This window comes from Acinonyx jubatus, chromosome A1 (genome assembly GCF_027475565.1).
Source record: "Acinonyx jubatus isolate Ajub_Pintada_27869175 chromosome A1, VMU_Ajub_asm_v1.0, whole genome shotgun sequence".
Classification (NCBI taxonomy): Eukaryota; Metazoa; Chordata; class Mammalia; order Carnivora; family Felidae; genus Acinonyx; species Acinonyx jubatus.
Genome location: NC_069380.1, coordinates 120,181,205 through 120,206,782, shown reverse-complemented (window position 1 = coordinate 120,206,782; position 25,578 = coordinate 120,181,205). Strand labels below are relative to the sequence as shown.

General features: G+C 35.8%; 1 protein-coding gene across 4 annotated transcripts in view; it reads right to left on the bottom strand.

Moving 5' to 3' along the window:
* The window catches only part of RBM27 (RNA binding motif protein 27), a 75,055-nt gene that overhangs the window by 31,502 nt on the left and 17,975 nt on the right, over nucleotides 1-25,578 (bottom strand). The window contains exons 3-10 of one of the 4 annotated variants that reach the window (XM_027042327.2): nucleotides 24,241-24,365; nucleotides 19,300-19,391; nucleotides 18,439-18,632; nucleotides 17,444-17,707; nucleotides 15,040-15,327; nucleotides 12,336-12,470; nucleotides 4,229-4,393; nucleotides 2,244-2,393 (exon numbers count right to left, since the gene is read on the bottom strand). In XM_027042327.2, the coding sequence (XP_026898128.1) occupies nucleotides 2,244-2,393; nucleotides 4,229-4,393; nucleotides 12,336-12,470; nucleotides 15,040-15,327; nucleotides 17,444-17,707; nucleotides 18,439-18,632; nucleotides 19,300-19,391; nucleotides 24,241-24,365 (1,413 nt within the window). The remainder of the gene's footprint in view (nucleotides 1-2,243; nucleotides 2,394-4,228; nucleotides 4,394-12,335; nucleotides 12,471-15,039; nucleotides 15,328-17,443; nucleotides 17,708-18,438; nucleotides 18,633-19,299; nucleotides 19,392-24,240; nucleotides 24,366-25,578) is intronic. The other 3 variants (XM_027042334.2, XM_027042335.2, XM_027042344.2) reach the window with 3 other exon arrangements.

The window sequence follows — 25,578 nt, the reverse complement described above, 5'->3', positions numbered from 1 at the left end:
AATGGAGGAGATAGCAATTGTGATGGTATAATGCATTCTAGAAGCTGAGATGCCATCAGATCTTCCCTAAAATAGCTTGATTACCTTCTAACATTGCCTACTGCTTTCCTTTACTGAAGTGCTTTATAAAAAAAGAAAGAGATACAGAGCTAGAGGCTGGATGACTTTGCCAAGGTGACAAACCAAGTCTGCTGTACAAAAACCACATTTCTTTTTTTTTTTAATTAAAAAAAAATTTTTTTTAAATGTTTATTTCAGAGACAGAGACAGTGTGAGTGGAGAAGGGACAGAAAGAGAGAGGGAGACAGAGAATCATAGCAGGCTCAAGGCTCTAAGCCGTCAGCACAGAGCCCGACACGGGGCTCGAACCCATGAACTTTGAGATCATGACCTGAGCTGAAGTCAGACACTTAACCAACTGTGCCACCCAGGGTCCCCCAAAGACCTCATTTCTATCTGAGTGAGATTATCCACGAATTACTGTATATGAATGCAGAGAAAGACCAGACTAGCGACAAAGGAAAAACTTGAATTTTTAAGACTCTGATCTTTCCACTAATTTCAAGTAATTTGGTAATAATATATGCATTATAGCATAGAAGGTAATAGTATACTCTTCAGAATTGGAATGACCTGGGTTCAAATTCTAGTTCGGCCACTAAAAGCTGTGTGACTTTGGGCAAATTTCTTTAACCTCTCTAATCCTCAGTGTCTTTATCTGTAAAAAGAGAATTAAAATAGTACCTCTTTTAAGGAGTTGTAGGAAAGGAAAATAAGAGATAGTAATACATATACAAAAGCATTTGGTTTCATCTTGACACAAAACTGTTAGCTTGCAGCAGTAACAATGATATTAATGGCAGTAAATAAAAGTTAATAAAATCAAGACAGGAAAGAAGGTAAGAACACGAAAATAGTCACCATATAACTAAATCAGAAAAACACTGTCGGGGGGGTGCCCGGGTGGCTCAGTTAAACATCCAACTATTGATCAGCTCATGACCTTGCTGTTTGTGGGATCAAGCTATGAGCCCAGCTCCATGCAGAGCCTGCTTGGGAATCTCTTTCTCTGCCCCTCCCTGACTCGTGCACATGCACACACTCCCTCAAAATAAATAAATAACCTTTTAAAAAATGTTTAAAAAAAAGATAAATACTGTCAGGATGTCCCATGGACAGTCATTCAAATTAAAATTAAATATCAAAAAACCAACTATAGTAAGAAAAACTGGAACCTCATCAAACTTTTTAACCCAACTTTTTTGTTTTCAGATTTTTTTTATATTTATTTTTGAGAGAGAGAGAGAGAGCACGAGCCACCAGAGTACACGGGGAAGGGACAGAGAAAGAGGGAGACACAGGCTCCAGGCTCTGAGCTGTCAGCACAAACCCCAATGTGGGGCTCAAACCCACAAACCATGAGATCACAACCTGGGCCAAAGTCGAATGCTCAACCGACTGAGCCACCTGGTGCCCCTAAACCAACTTTTTTAAGGGAGGAGAAAGGAGGAGATCAACCCATATTAAAGGTAAATGCTTGCATTTAATTTTTAAAGGTTTATGACTATGCTCTGTAAAGATCCTGACATATGGTTGTAATCATAAATATTAAAAAGGGTCAAATAATCATCTTATTGCAGTATTTTAGATTCTCAGTTATTAGTGTGCAACACAGCTCTTACGATACAAAGTAGGCCCTGAAGTGATCAAATTCTTTGAAGGCAAGGGACCATGTCATTTCATCTTTTTTCACCTAATATCTAGTGCAGTGCCCAGTAAATAGCTAAAACAGGCTAAAGGTATACAAAAAAAGCAATTAAAAAAAAGTATTTTTATTTTAAAATAAATATATTACAATTATAGCTTTATTTATTTATTTTTTTAATTTATTTTGAGAGAGACAGCCCAAGTTGGGGAGAGGCAGACAGAGGGGGAGAGAGAATCCTAAGCAGACTCCACACTGCCAGTGCAGAGCTTGACACAAGGCTCAAATTCATGAAACTGTGAGATCATGACCTAACCAAGGGTTGGAGCCTTAACCGACTGAGCCACCCAGGTGCTCCTCTAATTATAGTTTTAAAATAAAATGTGGAGACAAAGTTATTCAAAAACATTTATTTGAGATGATTATAGAGCACTCTTCAAAAGGACAGTGTGTAAATAATTTTGGACCCTAGTGAGGTCTGAAATGCCATACTGAACTCCTGTAAAACAGCAACAAACAAAGGCTGAGGCATTCTCACCTCTTGGATTTGCATCCATATCTCCAGATGTTAGGCCAATCAGGTTTGGGCGCTGTGTCTGTGTTCTGGAAAAGAATTGTCTGTACTGAGATCTACCAGAACTGGTAATACTAGGAGCTTCTGGATTATAACCATCTGGTTCATATGTATCTGGGGGAAAACAAAACAACAAAACATGTAACAAATAAGAGAGTAGTTATTTTTCATTACTATAAACAACTGCAAAAAATGAATTTTTCTTTGATAAATATATCAACCTATACATACATACAAATACACACACACACACACACACACACACACAATCTGAATTACAATAATACCCCTGTTAGAAGTGAAAGAAATAAAAACGCTCCTGTCTCAAAACACAGACACACGTATCTGTTCTTGATTACGGAGATATTTCCAAATTCATTTACCTTAGCTAGCCATTTTTATCCTATATATTAATCACTTAATCCAAACATCTCTTAAATATTTTTAAAAGAAATATGCACATATATGAATACTATATATAAAGGACTGGTTGAGTTTCCTCTGTTATCATGTTTCACCAATTTCTAGGTACTCTTTTTTTTTTAATTTACATCCAAGTTAGTTAGTATATAGTGCAATAATGACTTTACGAGTACATTCATCCCCTGGGTAGAACACCCAGTGCTCATCCCAACAAGTGTCTTCCTTAATGCCCCTTGCCCATTTAGCCATCCCCCCCACTCTAGGTACTCTTTTAAGTAGGGAAAAAAATAAAGAAAAAAATCAATCTACTAATTTGATTACCTACATTTTAAAATGGAGATATAATAGCTGCTTTCATACATAAAACATTTCAAATGTTTTATTTCAAACAGCTAAAAAAATTTTACATTTACAAATATAATCATTATGTTACTACCAACCAATCCCTTCAATGCCACTTTTATCACATTCCCTTTGTTTTCTCTACAACTAAATATTTAATTCTTAAAATTATAATGCTAAATGGCTATTTTGTTAGTATTAAAAAAATTCTGAATATGTTCATCTCTAAGTGGTATATATCCTCTTCATCCTACATAAAATGAAACAAGGGTTAAGATTAAGTGAAGACACTGGTTTTCACAACTGTGATTTAGAAGTCCTTGCGTCTCTTTTTCTTCCTTGATGGAAAAATGCTCTATGGCATTCATATTAAGTTTCAGCTACAAAGTAAAAGACATTCAGATCCTTACTAATGGCCGATCAATATGATTCAAAGTATAAGATCAGTAAATTATGATAAAAAAGTTTTCAGGTACCACTTGGTAGTCTTGAAAGAAAATCTCCTATAGCTGTAGGTTTTAAAGCAGTTACATAATCAAATGACCTTGTTCTATAATTCCTGAGAATACACAGAACCCCTAGAAACTCAAAAGTCCTTTAGACAGTTATGATGGACTCAGATCTAAAGGGAAAGCAAGAAATGTTAAAAACCTCATGAAACACCCACAAAGCACTCCACAGGCCTTCCAAAGGTACACATAAGTAGGAGGGAAGAGTTTTCCAGAAATTACTACATTATACACAGCCAGGTCATACATGGATCAGAGAGGGAAAAAAAGATATGCTCATCCGTGATCAGCAAGAAAAACAGATGTTTTTGGTTTGCTTTTTAAAAAATTATCCTAGTTTTTCTTGTAATGTGTAACTGATTAGAAAATATTCAAGTAGATATTCTCTTCCTATTTACTGTATTAGAAATCAGTTCAAGGAACTACCATGACTTTTGTTACTGAGGCACTAAAAGTCAACATAGAGGACACCAGAGATGACAGACACACAGGAGGCCTAATCTAGCAACCACTAGGGACAAATCAAAGAGGCAGAGGAACAGAAGAGAAAACTACCTAAGAGGTTCAGTGGGAATTTGTGATGGCAGATCAGGATGCCAGTCACCACGCAGGCTGGCAAGCTATGGTACACAAAGATCAGAGGGTGGATGGCCAGCCATCTGTAGCAAAGCTTACCTGGGACCAGAGGGGTGGGGCTGGAGACTGAGGTATGGTACCCAATGGAGGATCCCATGAGGTTTCGAGGTGGCACCAAACGAGCTGCCAACAGAGGAGGCGGTGTCCCCAACTGAAGTCGCTCAGATGCAGCAGCACCATGTTCACGAGAGTACATGGGCTGTCCTACAGAGGAAAGAATAGGAGGGCAGCTGGGAATGAGAGTCACAAGCTTCTCAGGGAATGATGTACTTCCTGAGACTTTAGCCAAGAACAGAAAGAGTACACCAAAATGCCAGTCGAGAAAGGTATTACTGATATTCTTCCTAACTCAAGAAACAGGCACATAACCAGTTAGGATGCACTGAGGTATAAAGAAAGAGTGAGAATTAGGCAGTATGATTGCATAATCTCCATTTTTCACAATCTTAAGTGGAACAACTATATGCTAATTATACCCAAAACTGAACAGTCAACCATATCACACTACCAGGTAAAGGTGCCCTGAGCTATTACTTGTGTACAGTTTTGTATCCAGCAAGACATGTAGTTTTTTGAAGACTATCACATCCATTAAAAACAAAAACTCTTCTCCTCAAAACCACATAGTTTAAGGTTGACACAAAACATACTCCCATATCTGGGAGCAGAAAAAACAATAAAAAAATTCAAAAAAAAAACACCACAAGCATATCCTCACAGAAAATGAGAAACGTTCAAAAGGAAAACACTAAACAAGACAGTGAAAACTTGTTATCCCATGAACAGGTAGATAACAAGTACAAAGAAAAAAAGGACAAAACCCTAGATAAACAGACCAACTACTGTACGTATGAAATTACCTCAGATACTAAGAATGACTTTTGAAAAAAAGCACATTTAGAGCTTACATATATTAACACAAGAATCTCTGACACAATGAAGTCAAATTTGGTAGAAAAAGATTTAAAAAGAAGTACCAAGGAGTAGGCTTTTTTCTTTCATTGGACGCTTAATAGTATGTTTTACTGACTACCCCCATGAGACCTATTTATAATGTTTACTCAACACTTTATATTTAAAGTCAGATGTTCACTATGTGGCACAAGATAAGTGAATTTAGAATTTCTTTTACACCTGATAAATTTCCTTAACGGTTATAAAATTCCAAAGATTTTTTTTTTAACTTTTTTTTTTAACGTTTATTATTGAGAGACAGAGAGACACAGAGCATGAGCATGGGAGGGGCAGAGAGACACAGAATCCGAAGCAGGCTCCAGGCTCTGAGCTGCCGGCACAGAGCGCGACGCAGGACTCGAACTCACAGACCGCAAGATCATGGCCTGAGCCGAAGTCAGGCGCTTAACTGACTGAGCCACCCATGTGCCTCTCCAAAAGATTTTTAATACACTTTTAACAAACCACAATACAGCCACTTGATTTTATAGTAAACGTACAAGACAAACAGATGTACTAAATTTTACTACCCTTCTCTTCCTACGTATGAAGCGAAGGAGGTGACAAATCATACTGTACAGCAGACCACAAAACTGTGTGCTTAGCACCAATTCTTTCAAAATTTGCATTAAAAAAGAATCTTTTGATCACTACATTGCAAAAACAACCTAACATATCATCAACAAAATCTGAAAATAGTTGTAAGAATGACCTACTGGGCAGAATTTACTGCAGAATGAAGGGGTGTGCTAAAGAGAAAAATGGGGAAGTACATTCTCAGGCCATACAACTAGTTTAAATTTTGGACACAGCACTCAATGTACCAAGTATACTTAACTAATAACTGTCTTAAAGTGAAATGAAAAGTTAAAGGCTAATCCGCACAATGTCTTCTTGTCAACATGAATGACAAAGAACATGCATTTAATTTTAGAAAGATGGTTGTTTATTCAAATGCAGTCTGATGTTCTTCAACAACCCTTAATGAAACAACAGGTCTAAGCAGTGATTACAAATGGCTGCTGAAACCATGAACAACTTTCAAAATGGATCAATCAGGATGAAAACACCTGTACACATTGATCAGCATTTACAATACAGAAAAGAAATATTATGTACATCATAAAATACTGTAGTAGGAAGTACATCAATAAAATATTCATAACAAAAACAAAAAACAAACAAATGTGAATCCAATGCCTCCAAATTTAGCCCCCAATTTATAGAAAACCCAGAAGATAGAAGAATGTGTTAAATGACACAAGGGGGTGTAATGTGCCAAGTCCAGAACGTGAAAACATTCTTCAAGACAAATGATCAGTTTCTTTAACAAATAAAGGTCAAGAAAAAACAAAACAGAGGTACGAGAAACTGTTATAGGTGTAAAGACTTAAGAAATACATCTTCTAAGTATAATATGTAACCTTGTTTGGATCCAGCTTCAAATGAACCAGCTGTAAAAGGACACCTACGATACAATTTGGAAATATGAACACTGATGGCATATTTGACAACAGTAAACTTACAAATATTTTGGGAGTGTAATAAAGTACTGTGATTGTGTGTTCAATCCTTATCTTTCAAAGATATACAATGAAGTTTTTACAGATGAAATGTTACGTTTGGGGCTTGTTCTAAAATAATCAAGTCAGGGATGAGCTATACATGAAGCAAGATTAACTCCATATGTTGAGAAGCATTGAGGGCCATGAGTACCTGAAGATTCCTGCAGTATTTGCTTTCCTTCTTTGTGTATTTGAAATTTTCCATAAGTTTTCTTAAATGAAGTATGTTACAATAACTGTGAAGGTGAGCTGATCACAACTTACATTCATTAATTTTAGTTCTGATCAGCACAGAATGGACAATTTCAAAGTGCAAACACTCCAAGTTCATGCTCCTAAGTTTTTCATATATCTTATATGCCTGACAGCAAAATTTTCAGTTTTTAAAAATGAAGTTTAGTTAGTTATTTTTAGAGAGAAAGAGTGAACAGGGGAGGAGCAGAGAGAAAGAAAAAGAATCCCAAGTAGGTTCTGTGCTATCAGTGCAGAGCCCAAAACAGGGCTTGAACCCACGAACCATGAGATCATGATCTGAGCCGAAATCAAGAATCAGACACAACCAACTGAACTCCCCAGGCACCCCCCAAATTTTCACCTTCTTAATGTTAACTCTAGTCAGCTGAAGATAGTCTTTATTCAAATAGAATTTTTAGCTACTCTTTGTAATTTCCTGATTTTGTCTTTAAGAGTATTCCAAGGGAAAAAAAATCTTAAGCTTTAAACTAAAAGCTCAATTAGAAAACGAAAAAGCTACACCTTCCAATTATTGGCCATATTGATCATGTATCTTCAGTATTAGAATCCAAGGTCCCTGGCACACCATCTAAAGTTCCAGGGTCTAAATGATGTCTGGTACACAGTAGGAACTCAATAAAGAGTGACTTAAAGAAGCGATGAAAGTTTATTTATTAAAAGTATCCCAATGACAAGTATTTTGGATGAAAATCTGTATGCTGAAATGGACAATAAGATAATGAATGCAAGACAAAACAAAGTAAAACACAAGGGGAGAGATGCCCCAGACAACATTCAATGACTCTATCGGATACGAATAAATTTTCTAGACCTCAAAACCCAAGATTCTGCACAAAGAAACATTATTTATGCATTCCACAGAATTAAGTGCAGAATCTCAAGTTTAGTAGGTGTACAGGGCTTTAAATAATTTTACACAGACGGTAACAGGAAATGTATTTTAAGAAAGATAATTTACATAAATTCATTTAGAGACTGACAACTGCCTTCAACCCAAAACATCAGTCTGTAGAATACAGGATGTTATATTCTACTATTACTCTTGCACACACTCGTTACACTGAGCTTAGCGATGAGAAAATGTATCTACCACATCTTCTTCAGAGAAACATAAAAAAGAGACCAAACTTAAAGGAGAAAGGGGAATATACTTAAAACTGGTCCTGAAAACCAAAAAACTATACACTGAATTGGTTATTTCAAATTTGGATAAAATGTCTTGAGTACCACAGAGGACAGAGGTGATTTTAATGTGTGTTATGATATTGCTCTCTTTCCATACAATTCCATCTATATTCCTTAAGTCATTTTCAGAGTATCTGTGACATTTTTAATGCAACAAAACAACATTTCAGAATTTCTTCTAAACTGTATCTATTTGACAACACCTTTTAAATAGCATTACCAGAGGCCATATATACCCTACCCAGTTATACAGTGAAGATAATTCCTTTTCTTTGAATATTCAATTGTCCTATTCCAAAACAAGTAATAACCACAGGCTGGATGTTTTATTTTTGACAGAATTAGTTCCTTTGTCACCTGTATTTCTGAGCCACTCTGTTCATCTAGTTACAATGGCAAAATATGCTATATTTTAAAAAACACACTTCTTTTCCACTATTAGATTAACTTGTTACAAGAATCATTTCTTACTCATCTGTATATTCCCAGTACCTAGCATTAGGGAAACTCCTCTATTTTTCCTTCCAAAACCCCAGATTTCATTTTTCTCTGTATGTCCTGGGTTTCTACAGACATAATTTTCACAAGTAAATACCATTTGATATGCTGTATTCCACTTATAAACATCTTCTGTGTTGTGAATTTTAACAACAAAATATCCGTAATTTATACCTTCCCAACTTGTTAAACTTTGAGAGCTCAAGTTCTCTAATACATTTTTTTACTTTGTTTGAAGTGAAGTTCTAATTTTTTGGGAAATTACTCATTACACTATTAAGAAAAATATACCTGAACAATTTGAAGGATTCAACTTATATCTAAAAGGAAATTAAAAAAAAAAAAGCTATTTTTAAAACAACTAAATACAAAGATATAAAAAATTTATGCCTAACAAACTACACCAAAAAAATGTTTAACTGTTTACATTGTAATCAGAAACTTTTTCCTATGTTTTCAAATTTCCCTATGAATTTTAGAATCAAATTTTAACTTTTAAAAAAGGAAGAGAGTAGTTTGCATAGAGTTTTAAATTGTCTGATATGAATAATTCTGTAACTTTCAAGACATTTGTCTGCCAACCAAATCTCTTCAAGACACTGGTGCGTATATGGGACTATCCTCTAAAGCAGTAATTCACAAACGCCAAAAGGAAGCTATCACCTTTTACTGGTCTGAGACAAAATGAAGGGAAAAATTAATATTTCATAAAATGAAATATAAAAGGATTGTCCTTTATTCTGGTACTGTCTTTTTTTATAAATAAAAATGTAGTTTTTAAACAGAAATATTAAATTTTTTCACATATAGTTTCTTAATGGGGGTAAACAAGAAGTTGCTAACTATACTGCTCCTCCAAATTTTCTTAAAAATGTTACCAGCTTCTGAAAAGCAGTTACCAACATATTAACAAAATATTCTTGCTTTTAAAGACAGAAAAATGGGGGCATCTGGGTGGCTCAATTGGTTAAGCATCCAACCTCAGCTCAGGTCATGATCTCACAGTTCGTGGGTTCGAGCCCCACATCGGGCTCTGTGCTAACAGCTCGGAACCTGGAACCTGGAACCTGGAGCCTGTTTCAGATTCTGTGTCTCCTCTCTCTCTCTGCCCCTCCCCTGCTCACTCTGTCTCTCAAAAATAAATAAATATTAAAAAAAATTTTTTTAATAGAAAAATGGGGGTGTCTGGGTGGCTTAGTTGGTTAAGTATCCAACTCTTGATTTTGGCTCTGGTCATGATCTCATGGTTACGAGATCAAGCCCTGCATCAGGCTCTGTGTTGACCCTGAAGCCTGCTAAACATTATCTCCTTCTCTCTGTCCTTCTCTCCCCTTCACACTGTCTCTCAAAAAAAACAAAACAAAAAAAAACACACAAAAACTTAAAAATAAAAAATGGTGTTCAAGTAAAATGAGGTTGGATACCTTGTTCAACTTTGCTCTCAAGCATGTAGCACAATACCTGGCACATAGCAGGCATTCACCAACTACTTGCTCAATTAACAAACATCTAAGTCACTAAAATAAATGGTAACAGTCAGATTTTTATAAATTAAAATCAAAGTGGAATTTTTACAGTCACTATGTTAAATTTAACAATATTAAATGGTAATTGCCAGACTTAGAAAAAAAATCAAAAACAAAGAATTTTTATTGTGAGTCACAACACTAAATTTAACACTAGGAAAACGTGCCATCTGCAATACACTCTCAAATAAATAATCTGTTTTTTGTACTTGTAAGTCCAAAAGCATTAACTAATAATGTTAAGAACTCAATTGGGGGAAATAAATGATACAGGACTGATAAATGCTAAAGCCAGGTAACAGATGTATATGGCAGTACATTATACTATCTTCTTTATTTTTACATTTAAAATTTGTCTAATTGAAAAATAAGAGAAGCAGTAAAACAAAGATGCACTAATTAGAAGACTATGAGAGGCTAAGATGTTCTGTTCTGAAAAAGCTCAGCTGAACATAAACTTAATATACATGAAAAGAAATCTAACAGGAGGCCTATGGACAATTATACGTCATTATGTAAGAAATGCTTTTTGGTCCTGTCAGAGTTTACAACAGACCAATAATGTTCCCCATGTACTTAGAAGATGTGGGGTTTGAAAGAAGAGAAGAGAGAGAGCACATTACTAGGAATGAAGACAGGAAAAGAAAGTTGAGTCAAGACAGGGACACAAGACAAGATATTAATGGCCTAACCAGAAGATGTATGTGAGAGCACAGTGAGATTACCTATTATATAAAAGAGAAGCTACAGGGAAGGGTTCATCTACAGTTTGGGAGAAAACTGTGGCCACTAAAGAGTTCTCATGTCGTGAATGGCTTTCTTAGGAAAACTAGCAGCACTATGTGGTGTGACTTAGGGGGAGTGAAACATAATGGGAGTCAAAAGAAGTACAGCAATAATCCAAATGTGAGGTGATTCAAGTGTGGATGAGGGCAAAAGCCACAGGAGGAATAGAGAGAAACGGATACTTCAAAGAAAAAGAGAAAGGATTTTTTTACTAACTAGATATAAAAAAGCAAAGCAATGAGTCAATCATGTCAAGGTTTCAATTCTAGAGGACTAGATGGCTGTTATTTCAATTTATAAAGACAGGGATAGTGGAGGTAGAGACTTAAAGAGAAGATAATTATGTTTGATTTCAGAAAAGTTAAAATTTAAGCAGACAATAATAACTACAGTATAAAAACTAACCACCACATCTAGCTTACTAGATGCCAGGTACTATTTTAGATACTTTACATACATATATTCCTTTATTCCTCAAACACTCTTAATGAGGTGAGTAATATTATTATTCCCATTTGACAGAAGAGAAAATTAAGATACAAAGAAGTTAAGTAACTTGTCCAAGGTCACAATGACAGAAAGTAATGGAACCAGGATTTAAACCTGGGCTTATTAATTACTTTGAACTGTCTCACCATGGTATGATAAAGACGAAAAAATGCCTGACAAACAGAACTGCATAAAAGATGAATTTATCGATAAAGTGACATAGCTCTGTAAACATTAAAAACTCACAACCTGACATTTTTAACAACTAATTATGTCACTTTTATGCTATTAGGGAAATTTTTTTAAAAACTTTAAATCAACTATAAATCAACTATAAACAACAAAGTCACCTAAGAAAAAAGAAAGAATTAGGACTGAAGAACAACATATTATAAACATAAATGTTATAAATATCCTAGCCATTAAATATTACAGTTTAAATGATGTTCGCTATCTTCACTCCAGCATACACGTTAAATAATTATTAGGCATATTTTATCTGACCTTTTGTATATTCTTAGAAGATAAGCCTTGTGCTTTGGAAATTCAATCAGAGGTACAATTTTTTAACAGAAGCTTCAAATAAATTTCCTTTAGAAGAGAATAAAGCTTCAAAAGAAATGTCCTTTAAGAGATATAAATGTTGCTACCTCCTCTACAGGAAACTTCTCCAGTACAGAAGGCCTTGCTCTTCTCCTCCATGAACACACAAGTTAATACACAACTAAAGAGCATAACCACATAGTAAACTTCCTTGTGAATACAAATATAATTTTTATATGGCACAGTCCGTAAGTAGAGAAACAAACTGTATTTTTTAAAAGGGTAACACTGAAACTTAAGCTTTTCTAGACCCTAGCAGTTTTAAGTCAAGCAGTATTTACTTACGTTCTGATACTGTATAAAGGAGGTTCTGGGGTAAAGGAGGAGGTAGTCTTGCTCCCACTGGCGCAAGATTGGGCACTGCACTTGTCCCAGGCTGGTCACGGTTGTTTATCAAGCTTGACTGTGTTATGGGTGGTCCTAAGAATTAAAGAAAAGAAAAGAGAAGAGAGGAGAAAAGAAAAGAAAAGGGAAAGAAAAGGAAAGAAAAAGTTAGAACACTAATGTTTCCTAACTAATAAAAATACTAATTTGGGTAGTCATTATTAAACTACCTACTTTAGCTTAGAACAGAATAAAGGAATTCGATAAACACATGCTTCAACACTCTGAGTTGCAGTATTAATTAAGATGATTTTTCAGTTCTAAAACAGACAAAACAACTCCAGGGTACAAAAAAACAGAATAGTTACCTCTGGAGAATGGGAGTGAAAAATGGCTGACAAGTAACTTGAACAAACTTTCTGGGATGATGATAAAGTTCTACAGAACTCAAGTTCTACAACATCATGAACATGTTTAAATATACTGATTGTCTGCAACACAACAGGAAATGCATCAAAAATAATAATGGGCTGGGGCGCCTGGGTGGCTCACTCAGGCGTCCCAACTCTTGATTTCAGCTCAGGTAATGATCCCATGGTTTGTGAGATCAAGCCATGCTTGGGATTCTCTCTCCTTTTCTTTCTGCCCCTTCCCCAAGTGTGCACATGCATGCTCTAAGGAACATATAAAAATAATAATGGAAAAGATAGAAAGATACATGACGAGAGAAATATAGTAAAATATTCATCAGGAACCTAGATGGTGAGTATATAGGTATTCAGTGTATAATTCTTTCAACTTTTCAGTTTGCATGAAATTTTTCATAGCAACATGGAAAAAATGACATTCTTGGATTTCACTATTAAACAGAAATGTTCCCACATATCACATCTTTTATTGTGAGAATTTCTATGTATTAAGATGTCTTTATATCTGGGGAATAAAATCTCAACTTGAGCTTCACAATTATGCCATATAATTGACAATACTAAATCTGTGTATTAAATGTCTCCAAATCTTTATCAACATTAATGAAATGTGTTCTTTTTTAATTCCTTTTTTTTTTTTTAATGTTTATTTTTGAAAGAGAGAGTGCAAGTGGGTGAGAAGCAGAGAGAGAGGGAGACAAAGGATCCAAAGCAGGCTCTGCATTGACAGCAGTCAGCCCAATGTCAGGTCAAACTCACAAACTGTGAGATTATGACCTGAGTTGAAGATGGACACTCAACTTACAGAGCCACCCAGGTGCCCCATGAAATGTGTTCTATAAAGAATACTACTGCAGGAAAGCTAGGTGATTGGTACATGGGTTCATGCTAAACTATTTTTGTCACTTCCTTGTGAGTCTACAATATTTTCAAAAATAAAGAGTTTAAAAAAAGAAAGTTGAAAAAGTACTGTTTAATAAACTGAATGGCAATCATTTTTTAAAATAACAATTTGCGGGGCACCTGGGTGGCTCAGTCGGGCATCTGACTTCGGTCCAGGTCATGATCTCGTAGTATGTGGGTTCAAGCCCTGCATTGGGCTCTGTGCTGTCAGTTCAGAGCCTGGAGCTTGCTTTGGATTGTGTCTCCCTCTCTCTCTGCCCCTCCCCCACTCACTCTCTGTCTCTCAAAAAATGAATAAACATTAAAAAAATTTTTTTAAATAACAATTTGCCATCTCTTAACAATTGTTAATGTCTCCACATATTTTGTTCTATCTTTGCACACATGTAAACTATTCACCAGTTTTTTCTAATTACCAAAAAAAAAAAAACCAAAAAAAACAAAAAGGACTTTAGTCTTGCTTCTCTTTTTGCTAAACTATCAACTGTTAAGAATTTTTAAATGATCATTTAAAAAAATTTTGTGCTTGGGGTGCCTGGGTGGCTCAGTCAGTTAAGTATCCCACTTCAGCTCATTTCATGATCTCACAGTTCTCAGGTTCGAGCCCCACATCGGCCTCTGCGCTGACAGCTCAGAGCCCAGAGCCTGCTTCGTATTTTGTGTCTCCCTCTCTCTACCCCTCTCCGCTTGTGCTTGCTCTCTCTTTCTCAAATAAACGTTAACATAAATAAAAACATTTCGTACTCCATTTTGGTGGATGTGATAAGAGCATACAGTTCACTAAAAAATAAAGTAAAATAAACAATAAACAATCCTTATCAGTAAAGAGACTCATACTAAAGTACATGCTAGTGAAATGATAAGACTTTTGGAATTTTACTCCAGCAAAAATGAGCCAAAAAGCACACACACTAGGGTGGGGCAGCGGCGGGGGAGTGGGAGCAAGGTGGAGGAAATAAGACAAAAACAGGTGAATACTGATAATCACTGAAGTTGGATGACTGTGCATGTGGTACACATATTATTATTCTACCATATTTGAAAATTTCCATAAAAGACTTTAAAAATTATTTTAATATTCTAGAACAGATTTTAAGACTAGGAAATTTCATTAACCAAGTGGCATGTTCTTTTTTCTGACATCTTCAAAACACTGGGATTTCTCAAGATGTTGTCAACTAAGCAAGATTTTGACTCCTAAGATTTTTTGAAGGTATCTATTCTTAATCTATCTTTCAAAAACTTTAAATCTAGTGTCAAGTTAGCTAAGAGATGGGTTCTTCTAAATACAATTCTTTGCTAAAGAAAGAAATATTCAATGAACATATACTTACTTGGTATGGGAAGCACAACAGATGGTGGAGGCTGGCCATGTCCCTGGGGAACAGGAAGTCTCATGCTATGTCCAGGACCTGGACCTGGACCCGGGCCGGGGCCGGGGCCTGGTCCTGGGCCTGGTCCTGGCATTGGAGGCATTAACATTCCAGGAGGTGGTGGAGGAGGAAGCCCAGGGGGAGGTGGAGGGAAAGGAATCATGCTTGGCAGAGCGACTTCATCAACAACCAGGGGATCATTTCCATGATCAAACTGACAAAGGTCACCAAGTACACAAAATCCTCTTTCTGTAAGAACAGAAGAACAATCTTATTACAATCTATTTAGAGTTCAGAAAACAAATAAAACAAGACCCTGAAAAGCCTACCTATCTGATTTACAAAGTATTTTTTCTCCAAGGAATTTAAAGTCTTCTTAGTGTTACTCTGTTAATCATCACATATCACTGAGGTAGGGCCAGATGTACTCTCTACTTTCTGAGACTACGCTTTGTTGAGATAGCAAGTAACAGGGTCCAAAACAGGCTACTAGCCACTATCAGATTAACCTAATCGCCATTAAGTTTTTGTAATAAAAATTAAGACTCAGGGTGCCTGGCTGGCTCAGTCCATAGAGCATGCTACTCTTGATCTTGGGGTCATGAGTTTGAGTCTCACACTGGTTGTAGAGATTACTTTAAGGAAATAAAAAAAAAAAAAAAAATTCAGATTCAAAACAGCAAAGGCAGGGTACAGCAGGTAAAGGACTTAACTAGACAATCTAATTTCAACTATCTATTTTCACGGTATTATTCTAAATTCTACATTCTTGCTATATGTACAGTTTGAAACTTTAGTTTAAAATATTAAAGTGGAAGGGGTGCCTGGCTGACTCAGTTGGTGGAGCATGTGACTCTTGATCTCAGGGTTGTAAATACAATCCCCATGTTGGGTGGAGAAATTACTTTAAAATAAATGTAAAAAAAAAAAAAAAAAAAAAAAAGGAAGAAAAAAACCATTCAATTTACTAGGTTATTCACTGCAGCATTGTTCATAATAACAAAATGTTAGAAACACCCCAAAAGCACATTAACATCAAATTAAGTTAAACGTGTTTTTCTACATATAGAATACTAAAACACCTCAAAAAAGCATTAAGCTCTAATATAGGACAACTGCCAGCAAATACTACTCTGTGAAAAAAAATACATGCAGAAGAGTGTGAATAGTATACTAGCATTTATGTAAAACAGAAAACGGGAGAACGTACATATTTATGTACACATATTCAGACTATGTTTGGAAAGATACATAAGAAATTAATAGCACTGGGGTGCCTGGGTGGCTTGGTCGGTTAAGCACCTGACTCTGGATTTCAGCGCAGGTCATGATTTCACAGTTCATGAATTCAAGCCCTTCATCGGGCTCTGCACCAACTGCTTGGGATTCTCTTCTTCTATCTCTGTCCTCCCCTGCCTACTGTCTCTCTCTCTCAAAATAAACAAACTTAAAAAATAAATATATAAGTAAATAAATAAATAAATAACATTAAATTGGCCTTAAGAGAACTCTGTGGCTGGGAGACCAGGGTGAGAATGAGATAATGCCTGAATTATTATTTGATTCTATTTCCCACTTAAAAATAAATAAAATGTTGGGGCGCCTGGGTGGCTCAGTCGGTTGAGCCTCCGACTTTGGCTCAGGTCATGATCTCACAGTTCGTGAGTTCGAGCCCTGTGCTGGGCTCTGTGCTGACAGCTCAGAGACTGGAGCCTGCTTCGGATTCTGTATCTCGCTCTCTCTCTGACCCTCCCCCGTTTGTGCTCTCTGTCTCAAAAATAAATAAACATTAAAAACAATAATAATAAAATAAACAAAATGTGATGTGCTTCAAGTAATACAGGTCCAGAAGAAGCAGTAGAAAAGCACAGATGAAAACAAAATTGCCCAGGAGCTACTAACTGCTGATGCGAGATCACGGATACACTAGGGTTAATTACATTGTTCTGTCAACATTAATATTTAAATATTTCCATAATAAAAAATTAAAATACATACACACCTAAATACATACATACATTCAAATGGAAAGTCAGCATATTAAAATTTTAACTAAGTTATAATGCTTAACAAATTGCCACCACCAAACACTACACAAATAAATTACAATTCCTAGTGCCTACCAAATTTTGTGGTATACTGTCTGAAGTAATAACAACAACAAAGAAACGAATGGATGACACGTGAACACCCTCTTAACCAGAACCAAACTATTAAATCAAAAAAGCAAATAAGCATATACGAAAAGAGATTTTCCTCCTCATCCATCCCTTTTAACAAAAATCTGGATTAAAATGAAAAGGTCTGTAATATTCACATTTGCTTTACTAGCACTTTAGGGTACAATCTAAAGGACAATTTTTACCATCATAATCTCTGCATCGCCTCTTTGGTGGTGGGTTTCGACCAAAAGAATTGGAAGAGCTATGATTGTTATAGTAATTAGACCAACTCTCCGTTGTGTTTTCAGAGTGGTGCGCAGGTGCAATCACAGTAACAGTGCTGGGAATAGACTGTGCCCCAGAGGAGTACTGCTCAGAAGAGCTCGGAGGTGGTGCAGACACAGGCACATAGGAACTCTCCAAGTCATTCCTTTCACTCTTGAACTTTGATCTTTCCCTGTGCTCTGCTTTAGAAACAAAGTAAAAACAAGAAACAACCGAGATTAGACATTTATGTTCTCAACCTATGATTCCTTTTTTCACAGAACAGGGAAAAAGAGAACACTGCAGTAAACTTACTGAGCTATCCGTATTTCAAAGTGTTCTCATTATTAATATATCCTAAAAGCAGGAGCATCAACAACGTGATGTATCTTGACAAGAGCTTATGTAAAATCATCTTTTATAACATCAACATCAGTACATAATGAAGAAAGACCAGCTTCACCGCTGAGAGTTAATAAGAAAGCTACCTAAGAAGTGACTTCCAAGAACTGACTTCATCCTGGTAATGAGTGGTTGGGATCCCAGTTAGTTATCTACCTACATTTTTTATTTTTAAGTTTAGAAACTCTAGGCAATCTTAAAGCAAATCAATTATTTTTAGTCAGAGGGTGGGGGAAGGAGCAATCCTCTTCCTCCAATGATAGCCTTGTTGATGAAATGACATTAGTTTCAATTATACAAAATGACTTTAAGCCTAGACATGTACCATGATATACTCATCAACAGCTTCTTTTTAGTCAAACTCAGCCCTGTCTCTGTAACAAAATCAGTATTAGATTTTTTGAGACATTTCTAGATTTTATATCGCTCAGACACGTTAAAGGTAATGTGCCTTGAAGGGAAGTTCTGGTACAGTTATGATAAAGGAAAATAAGCAATATAGAGTTTTTAGGGGGAAGCCTCATCTACTCACCAACATTCCTACTTGGATCCCGGTCTTTGCTGCGCCCTCTACTTCGGCTTCGGCTTCGACTCAGGCCTCGGCTCTTACTCCGGCTCTTACTCCTGCCTCTTCTCCAGTCATATTTCTCACGGTACAATTCATTCCGCTCATAGTACCGGTCATAGTCTCTCCACTTGCCATCTTCCCTTTTTTTCTCACGTGTCCTGTAATGCACAGATATAAAAGCCATATATACACTAGAGAAACCAAGTAAGCAAACGAATCAGGAGTATGAAATACCCTCCCTGATTCATCAAAACTTGTAACGTCTTGCTTTTTTAGAAAGCCATAAAGCCACAGCACAACTCCTCTGATCCATTATATAATAAGAAAAAACATTCCCTCAAGTATACTGGGTGGGGAGAAATGAAAGAGGTGAATCCAAAGTATGGGGAGGGGTAGGGGAAAAAAAGAAATTTACAAGTAGGAAAGAAAAAAAGGCTGCAATAAAGTTTTCCTAAACAAAAAACTAATTTCTGGATGGCAGGCTGATGATTCAACATATAAACTGAACTATCTGTAATATAAAATACTATGGATGATTTTAATAGTGAGCACCCCTAACCAAATGGAACATTTCATTAATATCCTCTAAGGAGACTACTCCCACCCCTGTGCTCTTGGGGAAAGCACATAATGATGACTGTTTATAAAAGGAAGAGAAAATATGACAAAGACAAAAAACAGAATGGAAGGAAGGTAACATTCACTTTCTTTAATCAGTTTAGAGAGAGAGGGATCAGTACATATGTTAAAAATCCCATTAATGCCCCTACAAAGTAACTGAAAAGTGAATTATGAGTGTCTTCCTAACTAAATACAAATACAAACCTTCGTTCACTAGATTCTGAACGAGTCTTCTGGGGACTAGGATACTTCTTTTTTCTGCCATCTCGTTCTTCCTCTGCCGGCTCCTGAAATACCTACATGAAAGCATTCATTAGAAAGATCAGTCCTTCTACTAATTACGAAACACATCCACCTGATAATCTTTCTAACGAAAGAGAGGGCACAAATACACTGAAATACTGAAGTCAAGAGGCTCCTGGGCGGCTCAGTCAGTTGAGTGTCCAACTCTTGATTTCAGCTCAGGTCATGGTCTCAAGGTTTGTGGGTTCAAGCCATGCATCAGCGTGGAGACTTGTTGGGATTCTCTCCCTCTCTCCCTCTTCACCTCCCCTGCTCGCTGTCTCATGCTCTCTCTCAAAATAAATAAACTTATTTTAAAAAGACGAAAGAAAGAAATATTGGAGGCAAATCACATCTAAAAAAGTTAGGCAATGGGGGGAGTAAAAAAGATGCTGAAATTATTTTAACAGTAATACACTAATTTTTAAATGTTAGTTTAAGGTAGAGAATGGAAGTGCAGGAGGGAAACAGCAATTAGTCCCTCACAATTAAACCGCAGAAACAGCAATTCTGCATTTCTAAGTATCATATGCAAAATGGTTCCTGTTTTCCTAATTATAAAATATACTCATAATTTGAGGGCTGTAGATTTATTTCATAGAAAATGTTTCAAGAAAAAATGGTAAAGTAAATAAGTGCCATAAACTACACATTTCATGAGATTTACAGGAAAATGATATTGGAATTAATGGAAATATTGTCTTATTTTTTTATTTTTATTTTTTAATGTTTATTTTTGAGACAGAGACAGAGAGAGAGAGAGTGAGTGAGCAGGGGAGGGGCAGAGAGAGAGGGAGACAAAGAATGTGAAGGAGGGTCTAGGACGTGAGCTGTCAGCAGAGAGTCCATTGTGGGGCTCGAACCCATGAGCTATGAGATCATGACCTGAGCCAATATCAGGCATTTAAATGACCGAGCCACCAGGGGCCCCAAGAAATACTGTCTTCTTTTTAAAGCCTAACAGTTAAGACTGACCAGAAATAACTTGTGATTTTATTTTTTTTTTAAGATTAATCTCAAAACAAATATATAGCCTTTACTAGAGAAAGGTGAAATAAAGTCATTTGCCTTAGAGCTAAAACAAAGGTCCATCTAATGGAGAAGCTCACTTAACAAATAAGAGGTCAGTGAATGGAACAGATGAGAACAATAAAACTCAGGCAACATAAAATGGTAGCCACACTATGGCAACCATATGGCGCTGGCTAAAATACCACACATTTGTTAAGACTATATTTAAAAATCATTCTCTTTACCTATTTACAGGAAATACAGACTATATATGTTACTCCCCTGGGATGCAATCAGCAAATCCAGATGGCAAAAACTCTACAGAGCAAAAGACTGAGTTCCTTCAACAACATAAAATTTAGGGAGAAAAAAGTGGGGAGGAAAAGAAGAATGAGAGAGACAGGTAGGTATAAAGGGGGGATTTAAAGATTAAAATAAACTTAAAAGACATCAACTTGGAAGATCTTTTTCCTTTTCTGTATTTTGCAACAATTTTCTTGATGAACATGTATTAATTCCTAATGGAAAAAACTATTATTAAAGAGTTGAAAGAGCCAAGAGAAATAAAAACATAAGGCCACCCAAAAACTTGGGACATGAATGTTCAGAGCAACATTATTCAGAACAACAAAAAAGCATTAACAACTTGTCTATCAACCCAAATATCCATCAACTCATAAGTGGATAAAGAAAATGTGGTACATTCCCAAAATGGAATATTATTCAGCCATAAAAAATGAATACATGATAAAACCTACATGAACCCTGAAAGCATCCTGCTAAATGAATGTTAGTCACAACAGACTACAAATTATATAATTCTATTTATATGAAATATTCAGAACAGCCAAATCCATAGAGAAGTAAGTAGATTAGTGGCTGCCTAAAAGAGGGGTGGGGATTGGGAAAGAAGGGCTGGCGGGTGATAGATTAATAAGTACAGGGTTTCATTTTTGGATAATGAAAATGATTTAAAATGGAGCATACTAGTGATGGCTGCACAATTCTGAATACTATAAAAACATCACAGATGGCTGCACAATTCTGAATACTATAAAAACCATCACATTTGTACACTGTGAGTAGGGGAATTGTATGGTAGGGGAGTTGTATTTCAATAAAGCTATTTTAAAAAAGTCAGAGGGTGGGGTGCCTAGGTGGCTCAGTCGGTTAAGCGTCCAACTTTGGCTCAGGTCATGATCTCATGGTCTGTGAGTTCAACCCCTGCATCAGGCTCTGTGCTGACAGTTCAGAGCCTGGAGCCTGCTTCAGATTCTGTGTCTCCCTCTCTCTCTGCCCCTCCCCTGCTCATGCTCTGTCTCTCTCTGTCTCAAAAATAAATAAAACATTAAAAAAAAATTTTTTTAATAAATAAATAAGTCAGAGGGCATACACAATGCCCTTTTCCTTTAAAGAAAAAAGTTAAAATGGCCAGTCCTTAGATGGATCTGCAACTCTCTACACTGCTCAGAGAAAGTGCATCAACCTAGCACAGACCAGAAGTATGTGCTACCTTAAACCCCTTCCTTTCCACATCGTGTAGAAGAGTTAGGATAAGCTACTTTACTTATACACTAGCTCAATAAGCTGTTATTTATGTCAGTGATGACAATTAAGTTGTGTACAAAATCTTAGAATACAAGAGAAATACCACATGATGTTATCTGTGGAGTTGTTACATGCAGAAGCTGATACCCATTTTTCACAATTTTCGAAATTAGAACTTAGTATGATACAAAATGAAACAGTGCAACAATTTGTTTTTTTTTAAACTGTTCTTTAATAACTCAAAATAATGCAATTTTTCACTTATGTTCAAACCTGCTATCTTTCAGATACTTCTAGTCCACTGAACTTCAAAGACTGTAGAAAAGGACAAATGGTGCAAAAATTGTAACTTATTTTAAAAGATTTAACCTGTACACATAGACCAAAATTTATACACAATCAAGTACAGCAGAAAAGTTTCTTACTATTTCCATTACTTGAAGTAACATACTGAGAGTGTCTCCTATTTTAAAAAGATTTTATGAAACAATTACAGTGCATGAGCCAAAAACGAAAATGCGACAGTGGTTTCAACTGATTGTAAGTATAGCCACATTTTGCTGTTGTTTTGTTTTTTAAGTTTGTTTATTTATTTATTTATTTATTTATTTTGAGAGAGAGAGAGCGCGCACGTGCACACGAGCAGGGGAGGGGGACAGGCAAGGGGAGAGAGAGAGAATTCAAGCAGGCTCCACACTGTCAGCATTGAGCCTGATGCGGGGCTCAAACCCACAAACCGTGAGATCATGACCTGAGCCAGTCAAGAGCTGGATGGACGTCCAACCAACTAAGCCACCCAGGAGCCCCTTGTTTTCTTTTAATGATGGATTGATTCAATCAGCCTAGCATTTAAAAGTGGAGCAGAGAGGACAACTAAATGCAATACTTGCTTCTTAGATTGAATCATGTACTGAAAGAGAAAAAAACTGTTAAAAAAGGCGGGGGAGGACATTGAAAAAAAAGGGGGGTGGTGGTACATTGTTGGGACAATGCATAAAATTGAAATACAAACAGGATTAAAGTATTTTGTCAAAATTAAATTTACTGAAAATGAGAATAACGAACATCGTTATTCTTATGAAGTACACAGAATGCCATGAGATCATAAGGTATCTAACTTACTCCTAGATTCAGAGCATGATAGTTCTGGGTGTGGATATATAAAGAGAGCATATGGGACAAATCTTCAATAGGTGAATAAAGATAGATGGTATACAGATGTTTTAGGTACTATTCTTATAATTTTTATGTAAACTTAAAATTATTCCCAAATAAAAAGTTTATTAAACAATTACAATAAAAACAAAAGTTGATAAATATTTCTGGATCATAACCAACGTTCATGTGCCAGGTAGCTAAGATGTGTGTATATATAAAAATCTCATTTAATCCTCAATGAGATAAGTATTACTATGATCATTATCCTGATGTGAAAATGAAGCAAGTAATTTATTTTAGAGCTATCATTTTAACTCATGCAGCCTGATTCTAGAACCCATAATCTTATAATACTGTGTTATCTGTACATAAAAAGAATCACAAATGGGGGCGCCTGACAGGTTCATTCGATAGAAGACATGACTCTTAATCTCAGGGTTGTGAGTTCAAGCCCCACACTGGGTTTTTGAAAGAAAAGGAAAGGAAAGGAAAGGAAAGGAAACGAAAGGAAAGGAAAGGAAAGGAAAGGAAAGGAAAGGAAAGGAAAGGAAAGGAAAGGAAAGGAAAGGAAAGGAAAGGAAAGGAAAGGAAGGAAGAAAAAATGGAAAAGAAAGGAGGAATTACAAATCAACTCTGTAAAGTTTCCCCTTAGTTCAAACAAGAACATTACCTTATATAATCATGCTTTTAAACTCCAACCTTTGTAAAAACGTTTTTTTCTTTCATATGTTAACATTATAACTATTTATTTGTAACTACCTTAACCATAAAAAATATTCTGTGGTTAAAAAAGAGAAAATGGTTGGTCTATAATATGAACATGTGTCACTTAATCATTTTTCTTGAGCTTTCATCTCACTTTTAGTCAAACCTCTACATGTAACCAAGTTTTGTCTTTCTAAAATCACTAAGATTTCTCTGAATTTCTCAATATTCCTAAAATATTTCTTGGAACACTAAATAACATTTCCAGTCCAAAAAACTAAGAAGTTAACTAAGAAGCCCTGATAAAGAATCTGTAACATGCCAAACACAGAAAAGTCAATCAAGAGATAATTATTTTTAAAGAGGTCAACTTCCAACTAAGAATGATACTAGGAATAGGATCTAAAAAGCCCCCAAAAGCAAAAGAAAACTTTACATTACCTCTTCTTTAATTTCTTCTTTTTCTTGGACTGGTGGTTTTGGCTCAGGCTTAACTGGTTCCAAAGGTGGAAGGTAGTTCTTGGTGTAGAGACTTTCAAACAGTTTATCCACAAAACCTGAAGTTTCTAAGGAGAAGAAACAGTATTTAAATATTGCACAAACAATAACTGAAGACTGACAACACGCTCCTCGGCAAAGCTGAGGAAAACAGAACACCTTCCACACTGGCAGTGGAATCAAAACTAAGTCTGTCTATACTTTATGAGGGAGATTCCCATGTCTGGGTTTTTAAATCCTTTGTACGTTCTTGCTTATGTACAAAATGATGTATATGCAACACTGAGTACAAAATAGTAAAATGCTGGAAAAAGAACAATTTTCATGAATAAGAGACTAGTTAAATAAAGTATGTCACAACCATACAACAGAATACACAGAGCTCTAAAGAGAATGAATATGGATAACATCACATCTCAAAGACACAAACTAAATATTTGTATCTGTTTATATGTGCATAAAAAAACTCTGAAAGGACACAGACAAAAAATGACAAGGTTGTCTACTGGAAGCGGGAAGGGTACAAACGAAAAACAAGCAAGACAGACTTTTCATATTTTTCAAGATACATACCTTTAATTGTTGGATTAAATGTACTGTCTATTCAAAAATTTCATTATAAACATTTTAAAATCACTTGGAAAAATAAAGTTTGGTACGAGAATGATATGAAAATATCTTGTTGTGTTTTACTTAAAAGCTACTGTATTTTGTAACTTTTTCAGATTAACTGAATGGGGGAACCAGATGAATTTATTAAAAACTACAGGGTGTATTAAAAATATAGCACAGAATCTACTTACACTGTAATTATACATTTTATATAAATAGCTATTTCTAAAATGTAATATGAGTTTTTCTTCAGAAAAGTATGTTTTCAAAAAACTTTATGGTATTAATTTGTATAGTAAGCATTTTCTGTGATTATAGAACTGTTAGGCCTTGTTAACTGTTACACCTAACTTTAAAACAATAAATTGATCAGACCCTTCAAAACTCTTTATGATCAAGACTCTCTTCATATGCTTCTGTTCTTCTTAAAACATTTTTTAAAACATGTATCACTTTTGTAATTTAAAAGACCTATAATACAAGGTGCATAGGTGGCTCAGTCAGTTAAGTGTCCAACTCTTGATTTTGGTTCAGGTCATGATCCCATGGTCCTGGGATCAAGACCCATGTCAAGCTCTGCAATGAGCGTGGAGTCTGCTTGAGTGTCTCTGTGTCTCTGTCTCTCTCTGTCTCTCTCTCTCTCTCCCCCTCTGCTCCTTCCCCATTTGC